This window comes from Schistocerca americana, chromosome 1 (assembly GCF_021461395.2).
Source record: "Schistocerca americana isolate TAMUIC-IGC-003095 chromosome 1, iqSchAmer2.1, whole genome shotgun sequence".
In the NCBI taxonomy this organism is placed as follows: Eukaryota; Metazoa; Arthropoda; class Insecta; order Orthoptera; family Acrididae; genus Schistocerca; species Schistocerca americana.
Genome location: NC_060119.1, coordinates 489,548,125 through 489,572,125, shown reverse-complemented (window position 1 = coordinate 489,572,125; position 24,001 = coordinate 489,548,125). Strand labels below are relative to the sequence as shown.

The following is a 24,001-nucleotide window of genomic DNA, read 5'->3' as shown; positions in this document are numbered from 1 at the left end:
TTGTAAGTGGTGGGTCCTTGAGGTACGGCAGTACGCGAACACGAGTAGTAAGTTTAAACAGTTTTATTAACAAAGGGGGATTATAAAACATGGACGCTACGCGCACCCGTCATCACTGTGTCTGACATCTTAACACCGGCTAATTACGGTTGTAACGAAAGGCTCCATGGTGAGCTAAGAAAAGAGACATGCCCGAGGCCACGTTAGTTAATACGGCGCTCTGTGGACGGTGGCCAGTCGCGTACTCCACGTCAGAGTGCAGCTGGACGCGCGTCTACTGACCAAGCGAATCGTCAGCATTCCAGACAGATCAGCTGGTGAGTGCATGTTAACGTATTGTACAGCTGCGCGCAACCCGTTGACCCTTACATCACTCTCCGCAGAGAAAAAGAGCAACCATAGGTGGCTCAAAACGACCTGGGCGTTATGAATCTATTTCTCCATTTGTGGCATCAGAAGGCAGTGCAACATGTATTTCATTTGCAGACACAGTAACGTTCGGTACAGAGAAGCGTGCCTTCAAGATGACAGTTTCATACATGACAAATGCTGTTGACAAAAGACAAATTATTAAAAGCAATAAAAATACAATACTGACAATCAAGTGTGCATTAACATTACTGGAGGAATCGAAGGACTTAATTCTATTTGCTGCTTCAATGAAATTTAACTCATTATTGGAAGAGATTACATTTTCATGGCTGTCCTTAATTAAATTATTGTCTTCAGAAAAACTTGATAAGGAATGTTTTCCATATGTTTGTAGATATGAATCATTGTAATAAACAGATAACATTCTAGTTAATGTCAAATGTCCAGTTGCGTGAAATGTAGTTGGCAACACACTAGGCAAATCAAATAGTTCACATGATAAATCACAATGTGTGGCAGTCAAGATTAATCCACTATTGTTCAATTTTAGTATAAAGGGTAGCTCTGGTGTATCATAGTTTTTACATGTAAATGTGACATCAAGGGTGGAGTTAAATGAGAAAATTATACCTTCAGAACATCGTTTAAGAAATGGATGATAAAGATGCGTTAAAATTCTGGGGCAATCATCTCTTGGGGGATGATTCATAAATAATTCTTTCTCACAGCTGTACACTCTTCTGTCTAAGAATACTGCCGATTCAGGGCAAATAAACTTATGACTACGTTTACACATATGCAAGTCATTTTCATTTAAGGACACAAAATATCTTCGATCCATGCTGATCAGTAGATAATCATTCAGTACATACTTTACATGAATACCTGCCTGTCTCCGTTTCACAGGGTAAGTATAAATCTTATACATTTCAAAATTATGCATTGATCCAGCAATGGTAATAGAAACAGTAACAGTTAATTCATCTTTAATCATCAAAGAGTGTGTGGTGGTTAACTTGTAATAAGCATATAAATTGTAAGAGTTAACAGGGTAAATCATAGTATATGATGCATCTAGCTTACGTTCAGTTGGTAGTATGATCTGTAAAAATTGTTCGGGATGTGTAGTAGTACACTGCTCAATCAATCATTTGAACTACTTTCTAAGGCTGTTCTTAAGTTAATGGCATCAATTCTAGCATTTGATAAACGTAAGTAATCCTTAACAAAAGAGTGTTCACTCACAGCATTTAATCGTTGGAATAGTTATTGGATATTTGCATTTGTTTCATTACGAAGTACATGGAAATGTGAGATAAATTGCTTTACTATCTGTTCAATGAAAACTGTGTGGTTATTAATGGTTCTTTGCATACTCTTTAATACAATAATTTCATGAGAGAGGTTAGTTGAATCTGTACTGGACTGTTGTTCAAGAGCTAATATTTTGCCTTTAACTTCCAGTAGATCTCGACTAGTTAAAGTACCAAATTCAGTATGAAGGATACTCCTTCCAAAATCAAACCAGACACGTTTATGCCTAATTAAAGTTTCATGTGGCAAAAGCTTTAAAATACAGTAAATCTCTTGCTCATAATTAGCAAATGTAGACTACCTGCACTTTGGCTGTGATCCAGTTATTATACCAAGATGTACCCATTTCCCAAAATTTTATCATTACCCTTAATAGAACAAATTAGGTCAATTTGCTTCTTTACAGAATTGAACTGTTGCTGGATTTCACTCAGATTGTACTTGAGGACAAGTTTTGCATTAGTTGTTGAAACTACCATGTCTGATCGTGGTTCAAACAAAACACCTGTATTCTGTGGTACTATTACTACAGCATTAGTAGAATACGCTATCATAGCAAGCATTAGAATAAAAATGAACATGGTTAATTAGTTCTAAATACTAGAAGTTTCTTGTGGTAACCTGTGGAATAAAAGGTTTACTTTCACTTGTGCACTCGTGCAATAGCTTCAATACTAAATTTTCACAACACATTCACATAAGCACAAGGCTAAAATAAACACACGCATTGCACTTTCACACACTAGTGGTGTCTGGAACAGGATCGCTCTGAATGTGGCGATGCCTCGCCCTCGAAGTCTGGACTGCAACCTCGCGATTCTTGCTTCCTGGGTTTGAGAACAGCAGGTCTGCCTCTTGGTCGGCCCTCGTCGTCTTGCGATACTACTGGAAATCTACCCAGAAATGGCTTTACATGATTGACATGAACGACAATCGAACGAGAAGGCGGTTGAAGCTTAAGAGTGACTGGCGACAACACCTCCAAGATTGTATATGGTCCTTTCCAAAACTTCTTAAACTTTTTGACTTGACTCTTCTTTAGCACCATGTTGCTCAGATACACAAGATCTCAAACTCGATACTGTGGCACTGCTGCTTGGCGGTCGTGTTGTCTTGCTAGCTGAAGAAAGGATTGATGATTCTGCTGTTTCAATCCCCTCCATGCTTCCTTTAGCTTGCATGCTAGATCCCTTACGTGTTCCTTGCTGATTCCGGCAGTCGATCGTGCAAAGTCCAAGGGCGAATGCATTCTTCTTCTGTAGGCGATCTCATATCGACTTAGGCCAGTTGAGCTGTGCATTTTGACATTGTAACAACTTACCAAGTACAGTAAACAGACATCCCAATTGTCGTGTTTGCTGCTCACATAATGGCTAACCATTTTAATAATTGTTCTGTGGACTTGCTCGACTATTCCATTTCCTTAAGGGTGTGTTGGTGTTGTCTTTAACTGAGTTATTTGCATGGGCTTACAAGTCTGTTTATAAGTAATTCACTCATAAAATTTGTTCCTTGATCACTATTTCACTATTTATACTTAATGGTGATCCAAGCTGAAGAATCAATTCTTTTTCAAGAGCTTTAGCTATAGTCTCAGCACTCTGATCAGGTATTGGTATCATCAGAAGGTATCTAGAGAAATGATCTAAAATTGTCAATTTGTATTTGTTTCCATCTTTAGTCTTAGACAGCGGTCCTACGACACCTAGTCCTACTCGTTCAAATGGTTCACTTGTGTCTGGCAGTTCTTGCAATGGTGCTCTACTTTTTCCTACATTATTCAGTCTGTTACAGGAATCACATTGTGAAACAAACTTGAAAATGTCAGCTTTGCGGCTCGGCCACCAAAACATTTGAGCTATTTTAATGTTTGTTGCTTTTTTACCGCAATGTCCTGATAATAAAGAATTCTGTTGTTCTCTCATGATTTGCTCTTTCATGCTTTCTCGAATAACTAGGCGGTTTCCTTTACAAATGATTTTATTCAGTAATCCATCTATTTGGACAAAACGTTGATCATTTATCCATAATTTGCATTGTTGATCTTCTTCCTGAACTACCTTTAACTCTTCTTCTCGACTTATTATAACACAAACATTGACTTTTTGACTCATTACATCAGCATTCACAAACGCCTTCACTGGTTATAACATGACCAAGATAGTTAACTGTACTTTGTGCTAAATGACATGTATCTATTGATAAAGACAGGTTTGCAGTTCTTATACACTCAAAAACAGCTTGTAGTATCTCAGTGTGCTGCTTCATGTTTTCACCAAAAATTATTACATCATCAAGGTAAACAAGAGCTTGTGTTGGGGTGAGCCCTCGTAAGACTGAACCCATCAGGTGTTGAAATGTAGCTGGAGCATTATGAAGTCCAAATGACCTACGAAGATACTTGTATACTCCTGTTGCTGTTACAAATGAAGTTTTTGCTTGATCATCTAGATGCACTGTTAACTGGTGATAACCACTTGTTAAATCACATACTGAAAAAATTCGACATCTGCCCAAGTAATCCAAGGTTTCCACTAAATTTGGTAAGGAGTAAATTTCGGGTGTGGTCATAGCATTCAGAGATCGGTAATCAACACAAAAACAGAAATGTGGTTCTCCAGAAATTGATTTCTTCTTTACAATTACAACAGGCAAACTCCACGATGGGTCTGAAGGATCTCTTGGTTTTGTAATTCCAGCTTCTAATTGTTCTTTGACCATGTCTTCTACTGACTCTCTTCGATTGAATAGTATTTGGTAAGGTTTCTCTGTGATTGGGGCTGCATTCCCTGTATGAATACGATGCTGAACTAAACGAGTGACAGGTAAATTTGCACGTTTTCAGAATAAATCTGCATACTCCAACAAAACAGGTGCTAAAATCTTCTGTTCATCAGCTGTCAAATGTTCTATCTTCTTCCAAATCTTGCACTTCAGTTCATTATTAACATCGTCTCCTCATTGTAATTTTGCGGTACTGTTACAGAAATCTGTTTATAACTGCAGTATTTGTTATCTCATCTGGAAGCTGTATTACCTCACTTTACGTTCGACACTTCAGCAAATTTCATTCCTCGTGGCAAAACAACATCCTCAACTGATCAATTTGAACATCGACTTGGACGTTTTGAACCTATGCATCGTTTGGGCAGTCCATTCCCATGATGTCAGTATTGCTGCTCCTTTGAGTACGATCTGAAGAACGGTTTCCTAGGTTGTAGTTACTACGGCCTAGTCTGATCTTTCTTTCTGCGACAAATATCTTTGCCTCGTTAGCGGACAAGAAATCAAATCCAAGTACACCGCCATAACGCGTTCCGTTATTTGAAACTACTTGCACCCTTGTTGTGTATTTATCTTTATCTTTATTTTCACCTTCATCTTGTCCTTGGCCAAGAATTAATTCTACGTCAATTTCTCCATAGTTACATAGCTTTCCTCCATTTAACCCCCTCAGTTTTAATAGCGGCAGTTTCAGTTTATCCCGTTTATCTATGCAACACCACATTAATGAGGTCTGTGCTCCTGTGTCAATAAGTAGTTTGATGTTTCTCCCACGATATACAGCACCTATCACGAAGTCATTTTCGGTCTGATTTTCCCTGGAACTAACAGGAATCGCTGTCTCTGGCAAGGGGTGGACGGAGCAGTGGCCCATACATCACCGTATTCATTTAAAGATCTGGCAGATTGTCTGTTGTTCGCTTTACCTTTCTGCATGTTGCGATAACAAAGGTGGATTATAAAACATGCACGCTGTGCGCACCCATCATCACTGTGCCTAACACCGGCTAATTATGGTTGTATCGAAAGGCTCCGTGGTGAGCTAAGAAAAGTGACATATTCACACCTGAGGCTGCACTAGTTAATACAGCGCGCTGTGGACGGCGGCCAGTTGCATACTCCCCATCACAGTGTGGCCGAGTGCACGTCTACTGACCAAGCGAATCGTCAGCATTCCAGACAGATCGGCTGGCAAGCGCGTGTTAACGTACTGTACAGCTGCGTGCAAGCAGTTGACCCTTACACACATTTGATATTTGTTGTAGCACACCTTCTTTAGTTTCACACTTACTAGGTAACTGATGTCATTTCTCTCACTGCTGAAATGATTTATTGAAGGTGATATGGGAAAAAATCCAGCTAGTACACCTGAACTGTGTCCTGATGGTTGTCTGGATTTCTGCATTGGCATCATTGTGGTGTTCACAAATCCATCATTTAGTTTAGGAAAAAGAAGAAAAAGACTGTCGTGCTTTAGCTGAAAACTGATACAGAAAGTTAGAGAGTTTTTCCTTTATTGACCACAGTTGTTAAGTGGGTGTCCTAGTCTTGCAATGTAGCAACAGATTTTGTCTAGCAGTTTTAATTCTTATTGAATGGCATTTTGAAACCTTGACTCTCCCACAAGCGTCCATTTTAGTGTCCTTAATTTTCCTTGCATATGCCAGTGACTTTCATCTGTAACATTACCAGATGCCAAGTTTATTCTGTTTTCAAATGATACAAACATTGCAGTAAGTAGTATTAGAAAAATTGTCATTGACGTTATTGAATGGTTAGTAGCCCATTCTTACCCACTAAACTATGAAAACACACACTACATGTAATCTAGAACTTGCAATAGGTTTCCCAGCAATATATCCTAAAATATGACAACAAACAGATAAAATTAGCTTACAGTGTTATGTCTTGGGATTAATACAAGTAGTAAGTTCAATTAGAGTATACCACAAAACTCCTGAAGTGCGTGAACAAATGTTTATTTGCAGTGCACACATTGTCAGGCATATATGATTTAAAAGTAAAACAAGCTAGCTTGCTGTGCTTGATTTCATTTTATAATGTCATGGCTTAACTCATCAAGCCAAGCTAAAGCTTTGTGGGTCCAAAAACGTAATACAAATTATTCATGGCGTGAACTCAAGAACGTCCAGATACTAGCTACTGCTCCTGAATAAATTTGTGTGTCATAAAAGTGTAGCATGTGCTCCTTGAGAAAAGTTTATTTTTTAACATAATTTGATAATTTGACTAATCAAAATTACAAACTTTTATTGGTGTAGGGTATCTGCCTAAAAAGTTACCATTACATGTATTGCAAACTTATGTCATTTATTAGTTGTCTCCATTTTGATAGCAAAAGGAATATTAAAATAAACGAAAATAATTTGTTTGCATTAATTTTTATCTTCACTGCTTTTTTTAGCCTGTCAACTGTGGTACCACTATATTTTTAATCATCATTGTCATCCTAACAGGGCAACTGTGAAATATGTCTTCATTGTCACAAATATTTAGCTGTTTCTTCCGTGTATGTTGCAACTTTTTTATCACATAGCGGATTTTGCTTCTATACTGATGTGAGAATGTTATATCTTTTGCTACAAAAACATATTGTCTGCCCACTGCTCTCTCATTGGCTGTATAGAACAAGCTACTCCAATCCCAGTCAGTTGCATCATGCCACACAGTGAGCATCAACAACATTGCTGCACAAAACAGGTAAGCAAGCCACTGCCCCCATTCTAGACTCTTGCATCTGTTGCAGAATCACATGCCATTGTTGAGTATTTGTCCCAATTTAAAGTCAGTTGCCAAGTACAAATTCATAAACATGGCAGACATTCATAAAAAGCCAAAGTACACAGTATAGAGTCCCATGGTTGGCGGCAAGACGAAATTTGCTGCCCCCCCCCCCCCCCCCCCCAAATTGCTTATAATTCCCAGGTAAGCTCGTGTCACTGTTCGCCACTAAGCCTTCCATAGTGTTGTGCTTGTGCAACAGTGGAACATGGACAGTGCTGTCTTCTAGGGTGCAGGTCATATGTAACAATAGCAAATAATACATAAGTAAAAGATTGCAATAATGACTGAGTCTAATTCTCAATCTTTCGTTCTCAAACTTTCGTTCGTACCACGATCTAATATCACCTGTTGGTGCTAACCCTACCACGAGTCTTTCCGCTTTAACCTATTCTTGCAATAACAGTAACAGTCAGTCTAATGTGATTTGTTAAACATTTAATTCTGTATTAATTTTCTCTCTCATTTCTTCTGAATATCACTGTCTTGTTCTAAAACCGATTAAAAGGTAGTAACATTTTGCCATGGTATTGGAACATGTGAACAGCTACCGAATTTTCATTTGCAATGCAGTTCATAAATCATCAGTTTCTCATGACCAAATAAAATACTGATTTGGGTTCAGAATAATGTAATGTTTTTTGAAGGACAAAATTTTCAACTTTGAATGTTACCTTTACTTAAAAAGCAGCGCAAGTGTGTATACACCAGCATAACTAGTGTGTGATATGTATGATAACTTCTATTGCAGATGTATTCAAATACAACAAAAGCTTGTGAGTTGATAGAATTTAAATCCATTTCATGCTATTTCCTCCTGTGTTTCACAAAATTGTCAGTTTTTTAAGTTGAGCATTAGACTGTCATAGTGCCCAATTCATAGTTTCTCATGTATCCAGTCACACTAGTGCTGCAAGTCAAATGTAACGTGATTGATAGAGCAAGATCGATACTGTGTTGAGTGCTACTGCGTGTTGGGAAAACTCTAGCCTATTTGGATGAAAGTATTGTTTTCTAAGCTCTACCCTTCAGAACTCTTCAAAATAAGAAACTTCCTGGCAGATTAAAACTGTGTGCCGGACCGAGACTCGAACTTGGGACCTTTGCCTTTCGCGGGCAAGTGCTCTATCAACTGAGCTACCCAAGGACGACTCACGCCCCGTCCTCACAGCTTTACTTCTGCCGATACCTCGTCTCCTACCTTCCAAACTTTACAGAAGTTCTCCTGCGAACCTTGCAGAACTAGCACTCCTGAATGAAAGGATATTGCGGAGACATGGCTTAGCCACAGCCTGGGGGATGTTTCTAGAATGAAATTTTCACTTTACAGCGGAGTGTGCGCTGATATGAAACTTACTGGCAGATTAAAACTGTGTGCCGGATAGAGACTCAAACTCAGGACCTTTGCCTTTCTCGGTTGTATCGTTTGAATGACAAATTTGAGAAAAAGGCTTGTCTTATAATCGGTTAAATACAGTAGTTATTTTTAACCAACAGCTTAGTTCATGGAATTAATACTAAAAATAGGAATAAACTTCACAAAGATCTAAAGTCACTTAACTTTGGTCCAGAAAGGAGTCAGTTACTCAGGAACACACATTTTCTTTAACTAGCCAGCAGTCATAACCAAGAGGAGCTGTAAGGGTTTATTATTTGCCACCCCCAGCTCCAGTGATAAACTTCTTAGTAGAACTGACTGACAGTATATGCTACTAATAATATCAATTAATGTGAGTATTTTTACAATCTGACCTCCGTACAAATCAATCTGACCTCCGTACAAATTCAGTGCTCTAATGTGATCATTGAAAATAAGTCTTGTAAATTGAGTTTTCTATTTGATGATGCGTGATGACTACAATAGCTTAAGATTTATCCTAGGTATCTCAGTGTATTGAACATTTACATGTTTTGTGATAAATTATTTATTACCTTTTAAATGAAAATTTGTTTAAGATCTATTTATGTTCATGATGACCATTTCACTTGATGTCTTTGGAAGGTAAATTAGGGTACTAGTTTTTCTTTGTAAATTTTTGTCATCATCTCATTTTTCTGACATTTTGGATGTGAAACAAAAATTACATGTAACCTATCATTTACTTCAAACAGTGATTTTAGACAAGGCTTCAAAAAAATATGTTCAAACTATGCTCATTTTAGTGCTGCCACTATTGATATGTTGTGCTGTTCGATTTCCTTGTAATGTCTCATTTTTCTCAAGTGAAATGTCACATTGTTATGAATAACTTTATCTTTCCTCTTAACACGTGTTTTTTACCTATATTTTTTGGCCGGGGAAAATTTTGTTACCATGAAGTATATGGGTCCACAGCTGCCACAGTAAATCAGAATGTTTGATTCCGTCTGAGAGCGATGTATTCTTATATATGACATGCAAAGGAAGCTTGGGTTATTTGTGTTGTTATATGCTTTTCCTTTCTCAGCAGAGAGACAAAAGTGAAAAGAGTATTCCATCCAGAAAGAGTAAAGAACGAAAAGGGAAAAAGAAGAGGCAAGATACCAACAAGGAAAACAAAAGCTCAAAAGAATCCATGACTGCAAAATCTTCAGCAAAGGATAGTGACAGTGGAAAGGAAGAAGAAGATGGCGCAAAGTCCCCGACAAAGAGTTCACCAACAAAAAGCTCTCCAGCAAAGGATTCTCCAACAAAGGATTCCCCATCAAAGAAAATACACAGTTTTTTCGGTAAGTTAAGTTTTTGATTGTGAGTTATGTATCTTCCTTCATGCCATATCTTACATAATAGGAGGATTATCATTCACATTGTAGAAGAAATTGAAGGAGAGCACAAATTAATCACTGACAGCAACACACATGGTTTATGCTTGATTGAAATGTAACTTGAGTTATAAAGAAAAAAAAAGGAAATCAGAGTTTTCCATTGCATATGTTGCTGATGAAACATTAACAGCAACATAATACTTACATACATGCTTGAAGTTTTCGTTCAGTGTTGATTCAAATAGAACAGTGATGTGCAGTAATGTTAAAAATAAATCTGTGTTCTGTAATTATTTAAGTAAAATACAAAAGTAGATAATTAAACACATCAATGATAAGTGGTTGGGAGAGGAGGCTGAAATTAAAGTTATTACATTAGGAACAAAAGGCCCATTGGAGGGTGGAGGGGGGGGGGTAATTGCATATTTTCAACCACAAGCTATTTCATAGTAAAGTGTAAGTTATTTTTATTGAGTCTAAAAGGTGAGGATGAATTTCAGCTGGAAAATGATAAATCAATTTTCATCTTGATTATTTATTTGAACATCTCTCATGGTCGTGTTGGAGGTAATATAACATTTAATTTTTAAACGCTCTTGCCAGAATGATATTGTGCACAGTGTTGTATAATGAACTATTTTAATTTTTAATATACAGGTAAAATGCTACAAGTCATTATTATTTATTTGAAAAAGTTTTGCTCATCAGACGTGAGCATCCTCAGATATTCATGTTAGCTGTTTGATGTACTGCTTATCATTATCATCATCATCATCATCATCATCAATGCTGAATCAATCAAATCAGGTAATACCGAATCTATGGCAGTGTATCTGTACATTAATTACTGTGTCCCCAGCAGGCGATGCCTGTGTTTCATAAATGTATTTCTTTTTCCAAACAACTGATTTGATTAACATTGAGGCATTTAAAATGAAACGTACACTCCTTCAGCTACTATCACAGTCACTGCATTTGATTGCTAGAGTGTGAGAGGAATCTGAATTACAAAAGTATGGAATTGCGCATTCATTTATCTTTTTCATATGAAATTGAGCACATTAACAGTCATCTTTTTAGTTCATAAGCAGTTATTTACAGGAAAATTAAAATCGGCTTCTAAGATCTGTTATCTATTGTAAAATGTTACCAAATATGAATAATGAAATTAAAAGAAAGGCTAACTTTTATGACAGCTCAGTTTTCATTAATAAGTTGTTAAAATGCAATTAGGTTCAGATTTACTTGGACATGAGTTCCTTGTTGCGTTTAAGAATTACTAGTAGTGTCTGGGGTTCAAGTCACACTGGCTCTAAGTATGCATCTGCATCAAATTCCATACTTTTATCGGTATGGTTCCCCCTCCTTCTCGCTGTTTCCACCATGAGTGTGTGGTTGAAAAGAATATTTTTCAGGCATTTAAGAGAGCCAGGAGATAAAGTCCTTGTGTTTTGCAACAGCAATCTTTCTGCCACCTGGACAAAAGTACTCACACAGCTTGTAAGTGTGAATAAGCTGTGATGGGGATGAAATCTGTTAATGTTTCGTGTTAACAAGGTCATCCACTGCTTTTGTGAAAAACCTCATCTTCCTCCCAAAATGCCAATGGAGAGTTGTTTTCTTTAAATTCGATAATGCCAGGTTTCCTGGTTTTGCTCTCCATGGCCCAAATTTTTTGGAATTCCGCCTTCTGCTCAGATGTGCATGGCTGTTTCCTAGTTAGATTTGAAGCTGCTGCTTAGAAATTTTATAAATCTTTTTGTCATCCTGTGCACAAGGAAGTGGTTCTTCACTTGGGGCTTCTCTTCCACACTGTAATAGTCCTCCGGTTTAAAGACATAGCCTGTTTTTGTAATCTCCTTCTCAATTACAACAGAGTCACTGTTGGAAGACAAAAGGTATGTCCTGGAACTGAGTAATAATGTTCTGCGAAATCAAAAGTCCATCCAGTGCAAGAATGCAGTGCATCAGATACAATTATTATTCTTGTTCACAAAAAAACACAAATTTCTTTTTTTCAGTGTATTTTGTGGGACACTTAGATGCCTATACAAACAAAGTGTGAATTCTGTAACACCACCAGAAACCATATTTCCAGAGCCCATATAAAAACACCATTATTATTGTTACCTATGTGGATTTCAAAGTTGTGCACCCAAGGTCTTGTTATATAGAGCACAACTTTATTAGCTATCTTAGATGTTGGAAAAACTTTCTGAAAATCAATAGTTAGTAGCCCGATCCTTATTCGTGGCATTTGCCTCAATACTATTTCACAAGACTAAAAGCAGTTTTGTCCTGAGTTGGATGTAGGCAAATATCTAGAGGTATTATAGCCTATTGTTTGAATATCCACCCATCACTCAACTTACATGTATAAAACATCTCTAAACCTGTACTAGATTTTTGTGTGAATATCATTTGTGTGTTTGTATCAGACAGTCTGAAAACCATTCCTTTCATTTTTATTTTTGTAAAGTCGATAAATTTCAGATACAAATTACACAAAATTGCCTTGTGGATCCCTTCCTATTATAATGACTTTTGTACAAAGGAATTAGTTTCATATGATCAGTTACCCCATTTTCTAAATTGATAAATTTTAACTTTTGACTGCCGTATTTTCCTTTCTTGTCAACACGAGGAAAAGATTTACAGGCTTCATTTTCTAACATTTCTGTCTCATGAGACGCGTCACCAAAATCATCATTAGAATTAGAGGTTCGCAGGAGAGCTTCTGTAAAGTTTGGAAGGTAGGAGACAAGGTACTGGCAGAAGTAAAGCTGTGAGGATGGGGCGTGAGTCGTGCTTGGGTAGCTCAGTTGGTAGAGCACTACTTGCCCACCAAAGGCAAAGGTCCCGAGTTAGAGTCTCGGTCCGGCACACGGTTTTAATCTGCCAGGAAGTTTCAAAATCATCATTGTTGTTAATAGTTCCATTATGAATGGCAGATATTCATGTGCTTTGATAACTTCTGATGGTAGATAAATAGTTTGTAGGTGCCATAAAAGGCTTTGACACACACTTTTATTAAAACTCCTTTCATATTCAGTATGTGTGTGATAACTTCATTTTATTTCCATTGTTAGAATCAACACTGCATGTCACATGCTGTTGCATGCTTGATCATAAACAAGATAACACAATAAATGATTTTGCAGATTATAGTTTCTTATCTTATAAAGTAGAAGACAAATGCATAGCATCGAGAGATGAAATAGGGAAGGCTGCGAAAAATCACGTAGGTAAAAAGGCAAGGCGTCATAGAAATCCCTGAATAACTCAGGAGATACTGACTTGAATTAACAAAAGGAGAAAATATAAAAAGGCAGCAGGTGAAAGGGAATTTAGACATCTAAAAAATGAGATTGACAGAAAGTTCAAATTGGGCAAGCAAGAGTGGCCACAGCACAGTGCAAGGCAGAAGGAGTGTGCATAACTAGGGGAAATATAGATGTCGCTTATATGAAAATTAGAGAGAGCTTTGGAAGAAAGAGAAGCAACTGAATAAAGAGCTCAGAAGGCAAGTCATTACTAAACAAAGAAGAGAAAGATAAAGATTTTTATAGAGGGTCTGTATAGTAGAACAAACTTGAGAACAATATTACAGAAAGAGAAGAGGTAGTAGGTGACAGTGACATTGGAGATATTATAGCGCAAAAAGAATTTGACAGAGCACAGAAAAACATAAGTGGAAACAAGGTCCCTCAGAATTATTGACATCCTTGGGAGGACCAGTCATGACAGAATTATTCCACCTAGTGTGCAAGATACATAATACAGACAAAATAATCTCACACTTCAGGAAGAATGTAACGCAGTGGAATCTTGTTAGCACATTTTTAAGAGGACTGCAGATTTAGAATGTCATAAAAAGGAAAATGTACTGTAAGAAATACATAATTTGATAATGATTTGATTTTTTCCTTGGTGAAGATACATAATTGCGGTACCATATTTGGGTTAATATGTGATCTCATAACACCACTCTTCCTGGCATGATATCTCAATAAATGGTTATTCAGAATGTGCCTTTTCGTGAACGCGTTTGGAATATCTCACCCAGAAGCACTCCCAATTATGTATTGGAAAACAAGAAGCAAAAATGTGTTACGTAATAGTGACATTGCTCAAAATCCAATATATCGAACATGTACATGTCTACCATCAACCAACTGGAATGCAGGAGAGTCATGTGGCGGGAGCTCGTAACTTGCAGCCTCCAAGATATGTACCTGATATGTGATGCAGAAAAAACTAAAAATATGGTAAAATTGCAACTTTTATTACAGTTCTCAAAACAGATGAATGCTGTTTGTTTTGCATCTCTTCATTAGTGAATTCCAGCCATTAGTTGAAAAGGGGTTACCATTTCAACATAGCATAATCTTTTTATCCTAACCACACTATGACATAATATTATACAGTGTGTAGTCCTATTTTCATGAAGGTTTGAAAAACATGTTAATAGTTGACTGCTTTTTTGCCCATTTTAATATTGTATTGCTCATCTTAATTAACGCATTCATCATTTCTTCATCGACATCAGAACTTGAAACATAACACGTAACTGTGTCCATTGTTTCAGTAGCTCTTGACACTGTAGGAAGCAACAAAAGTTCTGGTTCATTCTTATGTTCACTTTCTCCTTGTTTCTGTGCCATCTGTTATTGCAAGACTTCACCAGTTACCAATAGGACTGAGAATGGTAGCACCTTTGTCACATTCAACGTATTTGTTGAAGCTAAGATAGCATATTCTTCTTACTCCGTTATTTGCTGCTGTTATTCAGTTGCTTTTCCTTCGTTTTCTGGCGTGATGGCTTCTGTAAGCACCTGATTAAAGCCAGCCAGCTTTGAAGCACTTCAGGAAGGATATCACACAGTGGAATCTTGTTAGCACATTTTTGACAGGATGGTGCTTTCTTACATGGAAAGGAACTTCTTACAGAATGCATGACATCTAAGATTGTAACCTTGCTTGTCATAATGTCAAGACATTCCAGCCTCTTCCGTGTTAGAATCATCCTGTATTTTTGTTTCGGGCATTTTGTAATGCCTTGGTCAAGTGGGTGAAGATGGCTTGTACAATTAGGAGGAAAAAACAATACATTTATTTTTTGTGGATATGACATCTTGGGGACTGCATTGCACACTGGACAATAAATAGGAGGACTTTCATGTTTCTAACACCCAACCTTGCATCCCAGGCACACAAGAATTGTTCAAGTATGGTAATTTTTACCCATGTATTTGCATCAGCTGTATATTTGGATGGAAATGTCCTCACATTTATAAAGCATTGTGGACTCTTCACTTTTCCAGTTATTAATGTCACCAACTTTTATGTTCCACTTTCATTATACCATAATAAAACAGTTAGCCTCTCTTTACTAAATTATCCGCCGTGGTGTTTTTCTCCTCCTCCTCCTCCATGGCAAATTCATATTATTGAGGAGAAAAACCTTGTTTCACAAAGTGCCTAGTATCCAGCGCATGTTGATCTGTTGATTATTCATATAATTTTGAAGCTCATCCCTGTTGGTTTTTGAACATATTGTAAGTTTATTTCTGAATGAATTGTAAGTTGATTTTTGAATGTGTGCGTAGTGTGCGTCATGTCTCTACCAGGGGAATCCCTGTTGCATCTAGAAATAAACTTTCCTGCAATATTAATTGCGAGTTTTTTTAAAAAAAGAGGAGGAGTTGGATGTCAAACTGGCCGAGCAGGAGAGGAAACACAGGACATTTTTATTTCCACTGTCCTGTCCCTTACAAAATATTACACATTTGAGTTCAACATAGCGAAATATAGTGACATGCGATAGAAGAATGCTGTGTGAAGAGGCGTGGCACTGCACTTTGGCACACTGAAATCCAAATAACATGTCTGACATTTCCTCGAACACATATGTTTTATATATCAGACTCTTCAGAAAGATGTGTGCTGCAAAATGAACATATTTTTGAAAAGTCAATTTTTTAAATTTTTGGTGTCCTAAATCAAATGCTCGGGGTGGGGGGGGGGAGCACCACTGTCTAGTACTGCTGTGGTTCAGGAATATTGTTGATCCTGGGCTGATACACTGAGCAGTCTGAGTTGGTGTGGAGAGGTGGTTAGTCTCCACGTGTCCTGTGTTTGCGTTTAGTGATTTTGCTGTTTGCTCTTGATGTCAAATGAAAACGGATTTCTGTGGCCAGGAGCTATCAAGTGAATTAAAATACATTCACATAATTATGGAAGCCTAAAATATGTCATTAGCTTAAGATTTTATTTTATTTCCACCTTTCTGACAATCAAGCATTAGTCGCCTTGCAGAACAGTGAAGTTATTTTTGTTGGTTTGCTAAAGAAATTTGGCTTTTATTAATCTATTCCACTGAGGCAGTCATTTTATTTGAAATGAAGTATTTAAGTCCACACTGTTGGCTAGTTTCAACTAATCGCTACATTTCAAAAGTGTATGTTTTCATCATCCAGCATGCATGGCATTATGCCATAATAAAGAACCAAACATGAGATGATACAGTACTGGTACTCCAAGGAAATTTACATCCGTATCAGGACATATGAATGTGCACTTTAGCTGAATTATGCATTTTAGTAAGGTTCACAAAATTCTGATGCTCTTGGAGTATCTTGTGATGTCTTGTTTCTTTTATGCCATAATGTATGATCTTTTAATGTTTTACACGTATGAACATCTTGGCTTCTTGCGTCATCGTAGCTGTGCAAGCACGGTGACGCTGGGAAGTTGTATACCACTGTCTGGAACCTTTACTATTTAAAGGATATATAAGTTTTACAATTCCAACAGAAAGTATACTGTCATTTGACATGGAAAAAGTGTATTTTCACTCGGGAAAAAAATTGTACTTTCGCACTGAAAAAAGTTTATTTTTAATTGGAAAGTCCAGGAATTAATTTTCCTTGTCTGTATATACACCCTGAATAAATTTGGTATCACACCACAGTCAATCACGTAGTGAAAATGTTGTCATTCACAAATCTAGCCATTTTCCTAAATTTACTGTTGCGAGATATAGTGTATGAATAAAGCGAGCAATATTTGTGTGCAGCATTTCCTGAACCCATGTGGATCATTCAAAAAAAAAAAAAAAAACTTCTTTTCTTCATAGGAAATCATATTTGAGCTTAGAATGTGTTTGAAGATGCAAGTGGGCATTGATGATAGTAGTCTGTAATGATGTGAAACCATTCTTTTTACATTTTATGAACTAGAGTGCCTTGCACTCTTTTCCAGTAATGTTGGGCTGTTTATTATGCAAGAGATTTTTTTCATAAATATGAGCAATAATAGAGGCTCCCTCGGGGCTCAGCATTTGTTTGCAGGGTACGGGCATGGCGATCCTGGGGGTTCCTGAGCAAGGGATTGTTAAGCATCGCCATTCCTCTGTCACCGCAAGCTCTGGCCATACATGAGTGACTACTGTGTGTTGCGGCAGTGGAATGTTGTGTGCCACAGAGGATGGGTATCTTCACTTGACTGCCCAGATTGTGAGGATGATAAAAACTTTTATAAAAAAAATATCAATCTTAAGATGCTCTGCACACTGATGAAATGCGTGGCTGTTGGGGTGAAACAATCATTAGCGGGCAGCCTCTGGGGAACCTGCTGCACCACAGTTGTGTAGGGCTTACCTGGGCACGTAACACTCTTATCTATTTATTTTCCTAGCTGCTTGTGGGATTGAGATGAATCCTTTGAAAATTCCATTTCCTCCTCCCAGCGGAAAGGGTGGACTACTGGTATGTACCAACACCCATTCTAATAAGAGGGTACATGTAGCTAGTCCTCCAGACTCATGACTTCCATAGAGTTCTTCTAGCAATAGTAACAGAATGCATGCTACTGATAAGAATGTGTTTTTGATTGTGAAACTTAAGGACGCCAGCTTTGAGAGAGATCCATCTTTTTATTTTAAAAATGGTTTACAGGACATCGCAGGAACATTAAAACCTGTCAACGATTATGTAGTGGAACACTGTTAGTTGAAACTGCTAGTTTCCAGCAAGTGACAAACCTCCAGAAAGCTAAACGCTTCAGGGAATATGCCACAGAAATGGAACTCCACAACATCTTGAATTACAGCAAAGGTGTTGTGCTGTGCAGAGATCTAGTCAACATTACGAAGGAGGAAGTGTGAAAGATGAATGGGCTCAAGAAGAGATCGTTGGTGTGTAACATATGTTAAAAATGATGGAAGGGGTATCATAAAATCTTACTCCTTAATCTTTACCTTCAATAGCACGAAACTGCCAGAGCATGTCAAGGCAGGTTTCCTTTGTTCAAGTGTATGGCCGTATGTCCCCAACCCAATGCACTGTTTTAAATGCCAGCACTTTGGACTCCACCTATGTATGTGAGAATGAAGCCACTTGCGGCAAATATGAGAAGGCTGTATGTAACGGAGTTGGGACTGCAGTGTCTTCCTTGAAGAAAGGAAGATACGGGAAATTAAAACTTTGAAGGAAACACATCCTGTACTTGTATGGCGAGACCAAGAAGCTCTAAAAGAGCATGCTGCCTCCCCCAGTTACTAAATCTTTTACTCCAGCCCTTAAAAAGTCAATTTTGGCAGCCAACACTTCTACACAAACAGAAGTTCCTAGTGTCAGCACTAGTACCTGTGTTCGCCAGTGCACTTGTCAAGTGGCATTTGTTTCAGAGCCCATAGCCCTCCTGAGAATATCAGACAAAGCCACTGTTGCCACCATTGCGGAGCACCCGGTATATCCCAAGGCAGTGCCTGCTAAAAAAAGCTAGCACTGCCTTGACCGTACCTGTGGTAGCTCCTACAGAACCCTCCCAGACCAAAAAAAGCAAATGGGAAGCTTCCATGATGGACGAAAACAAGTGGTAAACCATCAGACCATGTTGACGTCATTCTACTGCTTCTGCTTCACAGCCAATGGACTGCTAAGCTCTTTTTTAAGTGTCAAGTTGGTGATGTGCTGATGCATTGTTTTGAGCAGGAGAATGGTGTTCCTCAGGGTAGTGTTTTAAGTGTTTCCCGTATTTGCCATAACCATAAACGGTATCATGCCTATGGTAAGGAGTTCTGTACAGTGCTCCTTATCTGTGGATGACTTTGCTGTTTTCTGTTTCTCCTCCAGTGTTGAAACAGTGATCTGTCAGTTGCAACTGACAGTGCAGAGGATACAGGAGTGGGCTGCAAAGATGGGTTTTCCGTTTTCTGCAGAAAAAGTGTGTGCGTCATTTTAATCATCCTCGTCGTATTTCTAATGTAACTGACTTGCATATGAGGGACACCATTTTAATTTTAAACAATCAGTGAGTTTTAAGAGTCTCGTTTTTTACTCCAAATTGTCGTGGTTACCACAGCTGAGAAACCTGATGTCCAGAACCCAGAAGACACTGAATGTAATAAAGTGCCTCAGCCACAGATCTTGGGGAGCTGTCAGGGCACATGTGCTCCAGTTTTATAGTGCTTTTGTGCATTCATGGCTGGACAGTGGATGCACAGTGTATGGGGCAGTGAGGCCTTCTTACCTTAAGATTATTGATGTTGTCCACCATGAGGGGATCCTGCTGGCCAAGGTGCTTACAGGACAAGCAGTGTACACAGTCTCTGTGCTGAGGCTGGGGAACTGTCACTCAACATCTAGTGACTGCTGCTCATGGTGCGTCAGGCATGCAAGTTCCACGCAGCGCTGAATTCACCTGCATATCATGCTGCTGTTCGTCCACCTTCGAAATGCCTTTTCTCCAATTGTCCATGAACAACAATGCCGCTTGGGATCTCCTTGCAATGGGTGCTGGAGTTACTCGGTGTGGAATACATACAACCCCAATCCTAGTGTTTTAACAGCGTGCTACCATGGTTACTGCATAGGCCCGTTGTTGCATGTTTTTAATACTTTATTTATCTGCGTTTTTAACTGGAAACCACAACCCTATAGCTGTCCTTTTGGATGAGGTGAAATTGGGACTCTATTGGTTACTCTGTTGTTTCCCTAATCACTACCTCAAGGTTCAACTGCCTCGTGACTTTACTGTCTCTGATGCAGAACTGGATGTGATCTTTTGGGCACTGGAACAGGTGAAGCATGCTTTGAGTGCTAAATTCTGTGTTTGTTCTGATTCTCTGAGTGCCCTTCGCCCTCTGCAATGCTTGTACCCAGCAGATAAAGTAATTCTGGTATCCAGCACACCCTCCTTCAACTGCAATGGCTGGGGAAGGAGGTGTCTTTCTGCTGCTGGGTACCAGGACACATGGGTATTGCAGGGAATGAGAGGTGGATGTAGCAGCCAAGAAGGCATGTAGTGATCATCAGTTATTTCAATGTGTTATCCCCCTACATGCAATCATTTCACTGATGAAGTACAGAGTCATATGTCGATCAGAAGACAAGTGGCCGGAAGTGACAGATAATAGGCTGTGTCTAGTAAAGCCCATTACATGGCTGTGGCATACCTCCTTTCAGCCTTGAAGACGGAGTGAGATTCTGCTTATTTGTCTTCGTGAAGGCCACAGTCCTTGGTCACATGGCTTCTTGCTCCAGCAAGAGGATTCTCCCATGTGTGGTGCTTGTGGCGTACAGAGCAGTGTGTACCACATTTTACTAGACTGTGTTTTATTTTTGAACCAAAGGGCAGCAGCAGATTTTCCAGCAATCTACACTGTATTTTAAGTGAATTTGAAATGAATGTGGTTAGAGTTTTAAGATTTTTTAAATTTGTCCAACTTGTTTCCAAAAATTTTAGGAAGATGTACTTAATGTGTTAACAGGGTGACTGGATCACCCATGTTTTTTGTAAGTGGTCAGCCAGTCACAGCTCCTTGTGCTATTCTTTCAGCTCTTCTATGATTTTACTTTTGTTTTAATCTCAGAAATAGCACCTTTCACCCTTCTCCGTTGTATTGAGGCCTGTGAGGTAGTGAGATTTGTGGATCAATGCGAGTGGGGTGGGTGTGAGTGAATGAGGTGGGTGTGAGTGAATGAGTGTCGTAGGTATCCTCCTCATTGTGTGACAACAATTTTAGGTATTTTATCCACATTCATTTCTTTTAGTGCGTTTAAGGGAGCTGATAACTTTGGCATAGAGCATCTGTAAGTTTGAGAGAGGGGCCAATTCCTCAACGTATTCAATGTCAAAATCTAATTGTAATTCTGTCGGGGTCTGATGGATTGCTCATTGTGTTCTTTACTGTTTTTCAAAATGATGACTTTGTTTGCAATTTAATATTTTGGATTTCTTTCTTGAAGAAAAGACATATTTAAATTTTTAAACCAAAGCTTATAATTATTTATTGGCTGGCTAGTTTCAGGCATGGCCACTTTCGCAAGCCACCTGTTATAAGAGACCCCAGATTTTATGTGAATGTGTGTGTGTGTCAAATGGGATATAAAAGTATCAGTAATAATATGGCCCACATGGTAACTACTTAAGTATTTTGTATTTGCAATGCAGTTCTGTGTACGCCATTATACTTCAAATGTAGCTCAGATCCGAGTTAAAATGTGTCACAGTTGTAGTTACACTTTACTGTAGTATGTCAGTATATGAGCATAATATATAGTTTTTTCCCGTGTGGTGCCTTTGTTATCCAGCAAGATATGATCCGTGTGACAGCAATATTTCATATAACTGAGAATTTGCTTTTGATGGAGTTTATTGTGTGTGAAGCCGACTTCTTCGTAGGTGTAATTTTGACAGATGTTGATACTGTAGTGCGAATCACTCAACTGAAAATCAGGTGATGATGACCAGTGGCTCTCCAGATATCAGTCCTTGACTGTTTGCGACAGAACTCACTATGAAGCTGCTGTTTCTGTTAGACATGGGTGCTGATGTGTCAGTTTATATGCAGAAAATTAGTTTATCCACTTGCCTGTCTGTTGTGCTGCAAATGTAATGACTGGCACCTTTTTGCAAGCTTTGGTTTCACAGTCTCAAAATACGGTTGAGTCACATTAACATTAAAATTAGGTCTGCGATGCAAATTTGACTGATAATTCGTCATAGCCGACATATCACACCACATACTCGGAACTGACTTCCTTTCGTTGTAGGGACTCCTGCCTGACCTGTCATCGGTGCCCATCATCAGTACCTGCTTGATACCACTGCCAAACTGTTAAGCCAAAGGTGAGTGTGGCGTGTTGATGACACTGCCGGGCCTATATTAACTGGTGACTCTTCACTCGTAGAGATCTTCAAGCAGTTCCCAGAGATTACCCACCAGCCACCCACAGTAGCACCTGAGCAGCATTTGACTATACACTATGTAGTAACTACATCAGAACCTCTACATCGTGCTCGTTCGTGCTGCCTGACACGGTAGAAACTGAAGGTAGTGAAGCAGGTATTGTCATTAATGTTTGCACAGGGAATGTGCCATCTATCGAGCAGTAGTTGGTCGCATCCACTGCGTGTGGTCCCAAATAAGAACAATGGATGGCGCCCGTGTGGAGATTAGACAACTCGACGTCAGAATTATTCCCGACCGGTCCAATACCTACATATTGTAAAGATTTTGCTTTCGACATTCAAGGTAAGCGCATTTTTACTACACTGGATTTAGTGTGTGTTGTACCAAATATCTCTTGACACCAGACAACATTGTTAAGACCACACCGTCCTGACAGTTGAGTTCACTAGAATGCCTTTTGGACTTCGTGATGTGGTCCAAATGTTGCAGCAATTCATGGATGAAGATACACTTGATGTAGACTTTTGCTGTGTGTATATTGACAATGTTTTGATCATGACGAGTTCTGAGGCAGAACATGTGCCACACTCGTGACAGATTTTCACTTGTCTTCTTGCATATGGCCTCCTTATCAACCCACTGGAGTGCATCTTGGACGCAGCTGAGGTTCAGTTCCTAGGCTATACTATCAATGCTGAAAGTATTCAGCCATGATAGGTGAAAGTCGAAGCTGTAGTTAATTTCCCCATACTGTGACAAAGAATTAGGATGATTAATTGGTGTCGCCAATTTCTATTGCCGTTCCATTCCCAACTGTGCCGTCCTGGCTGCGCAATTGAATGAATCCTTGCATGGAGCACAGAGACCAAAGGACAAACTGTCATGGGATACCGAGGTCAAGTTGGTGTTCACCAAGGTGAAGATATCTGTAACAGAAGCTACTCTCTTAGTGCACCCAGTTCCACAAGTGCCTCTCACCCTAATTCTTGCCATGTCTACCACTGAAGTTGGTGCTGCACTGCAACAGGTGAACACTGGCAGTTCTTGGCCTTTTTCAGTCAGAAGCTATCACCACAACAGTGCAACCGGTCCACAGACGACTGTGAACTGCATGCAGTGTATGTCTCCATTAACAAGTTTTGCCACATGCTAGAGGGACCGCATTTCTGCCAAATCACAGACAACAAGCTACTGACACACACTTTCTACCAGCATCCAGAGAAAAGCATTGCCTTATCAGCTGCGCCATCTAGACTATATTGGACAATTCACCACTCACGTAGTCCATACCGAGGGAGATCTGAATGTATCGATGGACACTCTCCCTTGGGTTAAAGTGATTGCCGATACAGTTGATTTTGAAACTCTCGCTGCCGTGCAACAAGCAGACAGCAAGCTGCAATAATTTTTGAGAGCAACTGTCAGGTCTACAGCTCTGTCAAACACACTGATGCATTGTGATGTCACAATTACCAAACTGCGACTCTTTGTGACGGTTGACTTTCGGCAGCAAGAAGTCACCTCCTCACATGACCTGTCACAACTTGGAGTATGGGGCACTAAGAACATGGTGAAGCGAGCTTTTGTGTGGCCAAACGTGGACAATGATTGTAAGTAATACGAGTGCCAATGTATGGCCTGCAAAAAGTTAGCCGGTATGTTGGGGCACCTCTTGGCACATTTGTTCCACTGAACCAAAGTTATGAGCATGTGCATCTGAACATCATCGGACTGCTCCTGGCATCGGAACAGTACACCAACTGTTTTACAGTCATTGACCATTCC

General features: G+C 39.0%; 1 protein-coding gene across 2 annotated transcripts in view; it reads left to right on the top strand.

The window, feature by feature from the left end:
* The window catches only part of LOC124624145 (DNA ligase 1), a 128,632-nt gene that overhangs the window by 44,437 nt on the left and 60,194 nt on the right, over positions 1-24,001 (top strand). The window contains exon 6 of one of the 2 annotated variants that reach the window (XM_047149089.1): positions 9,723-9,981. In XM_047149089.1, coding sequence (XP_047005045.1) covers positions 9,723-9,981 — 259 coding nt within the window. Of the gene's footprint in view, positions 1-9,719; positions 9,982-24,001 lie in introns of both variants that reach the window. The other variant, XM_047149088.1, reaches the window with a different exon arrangement.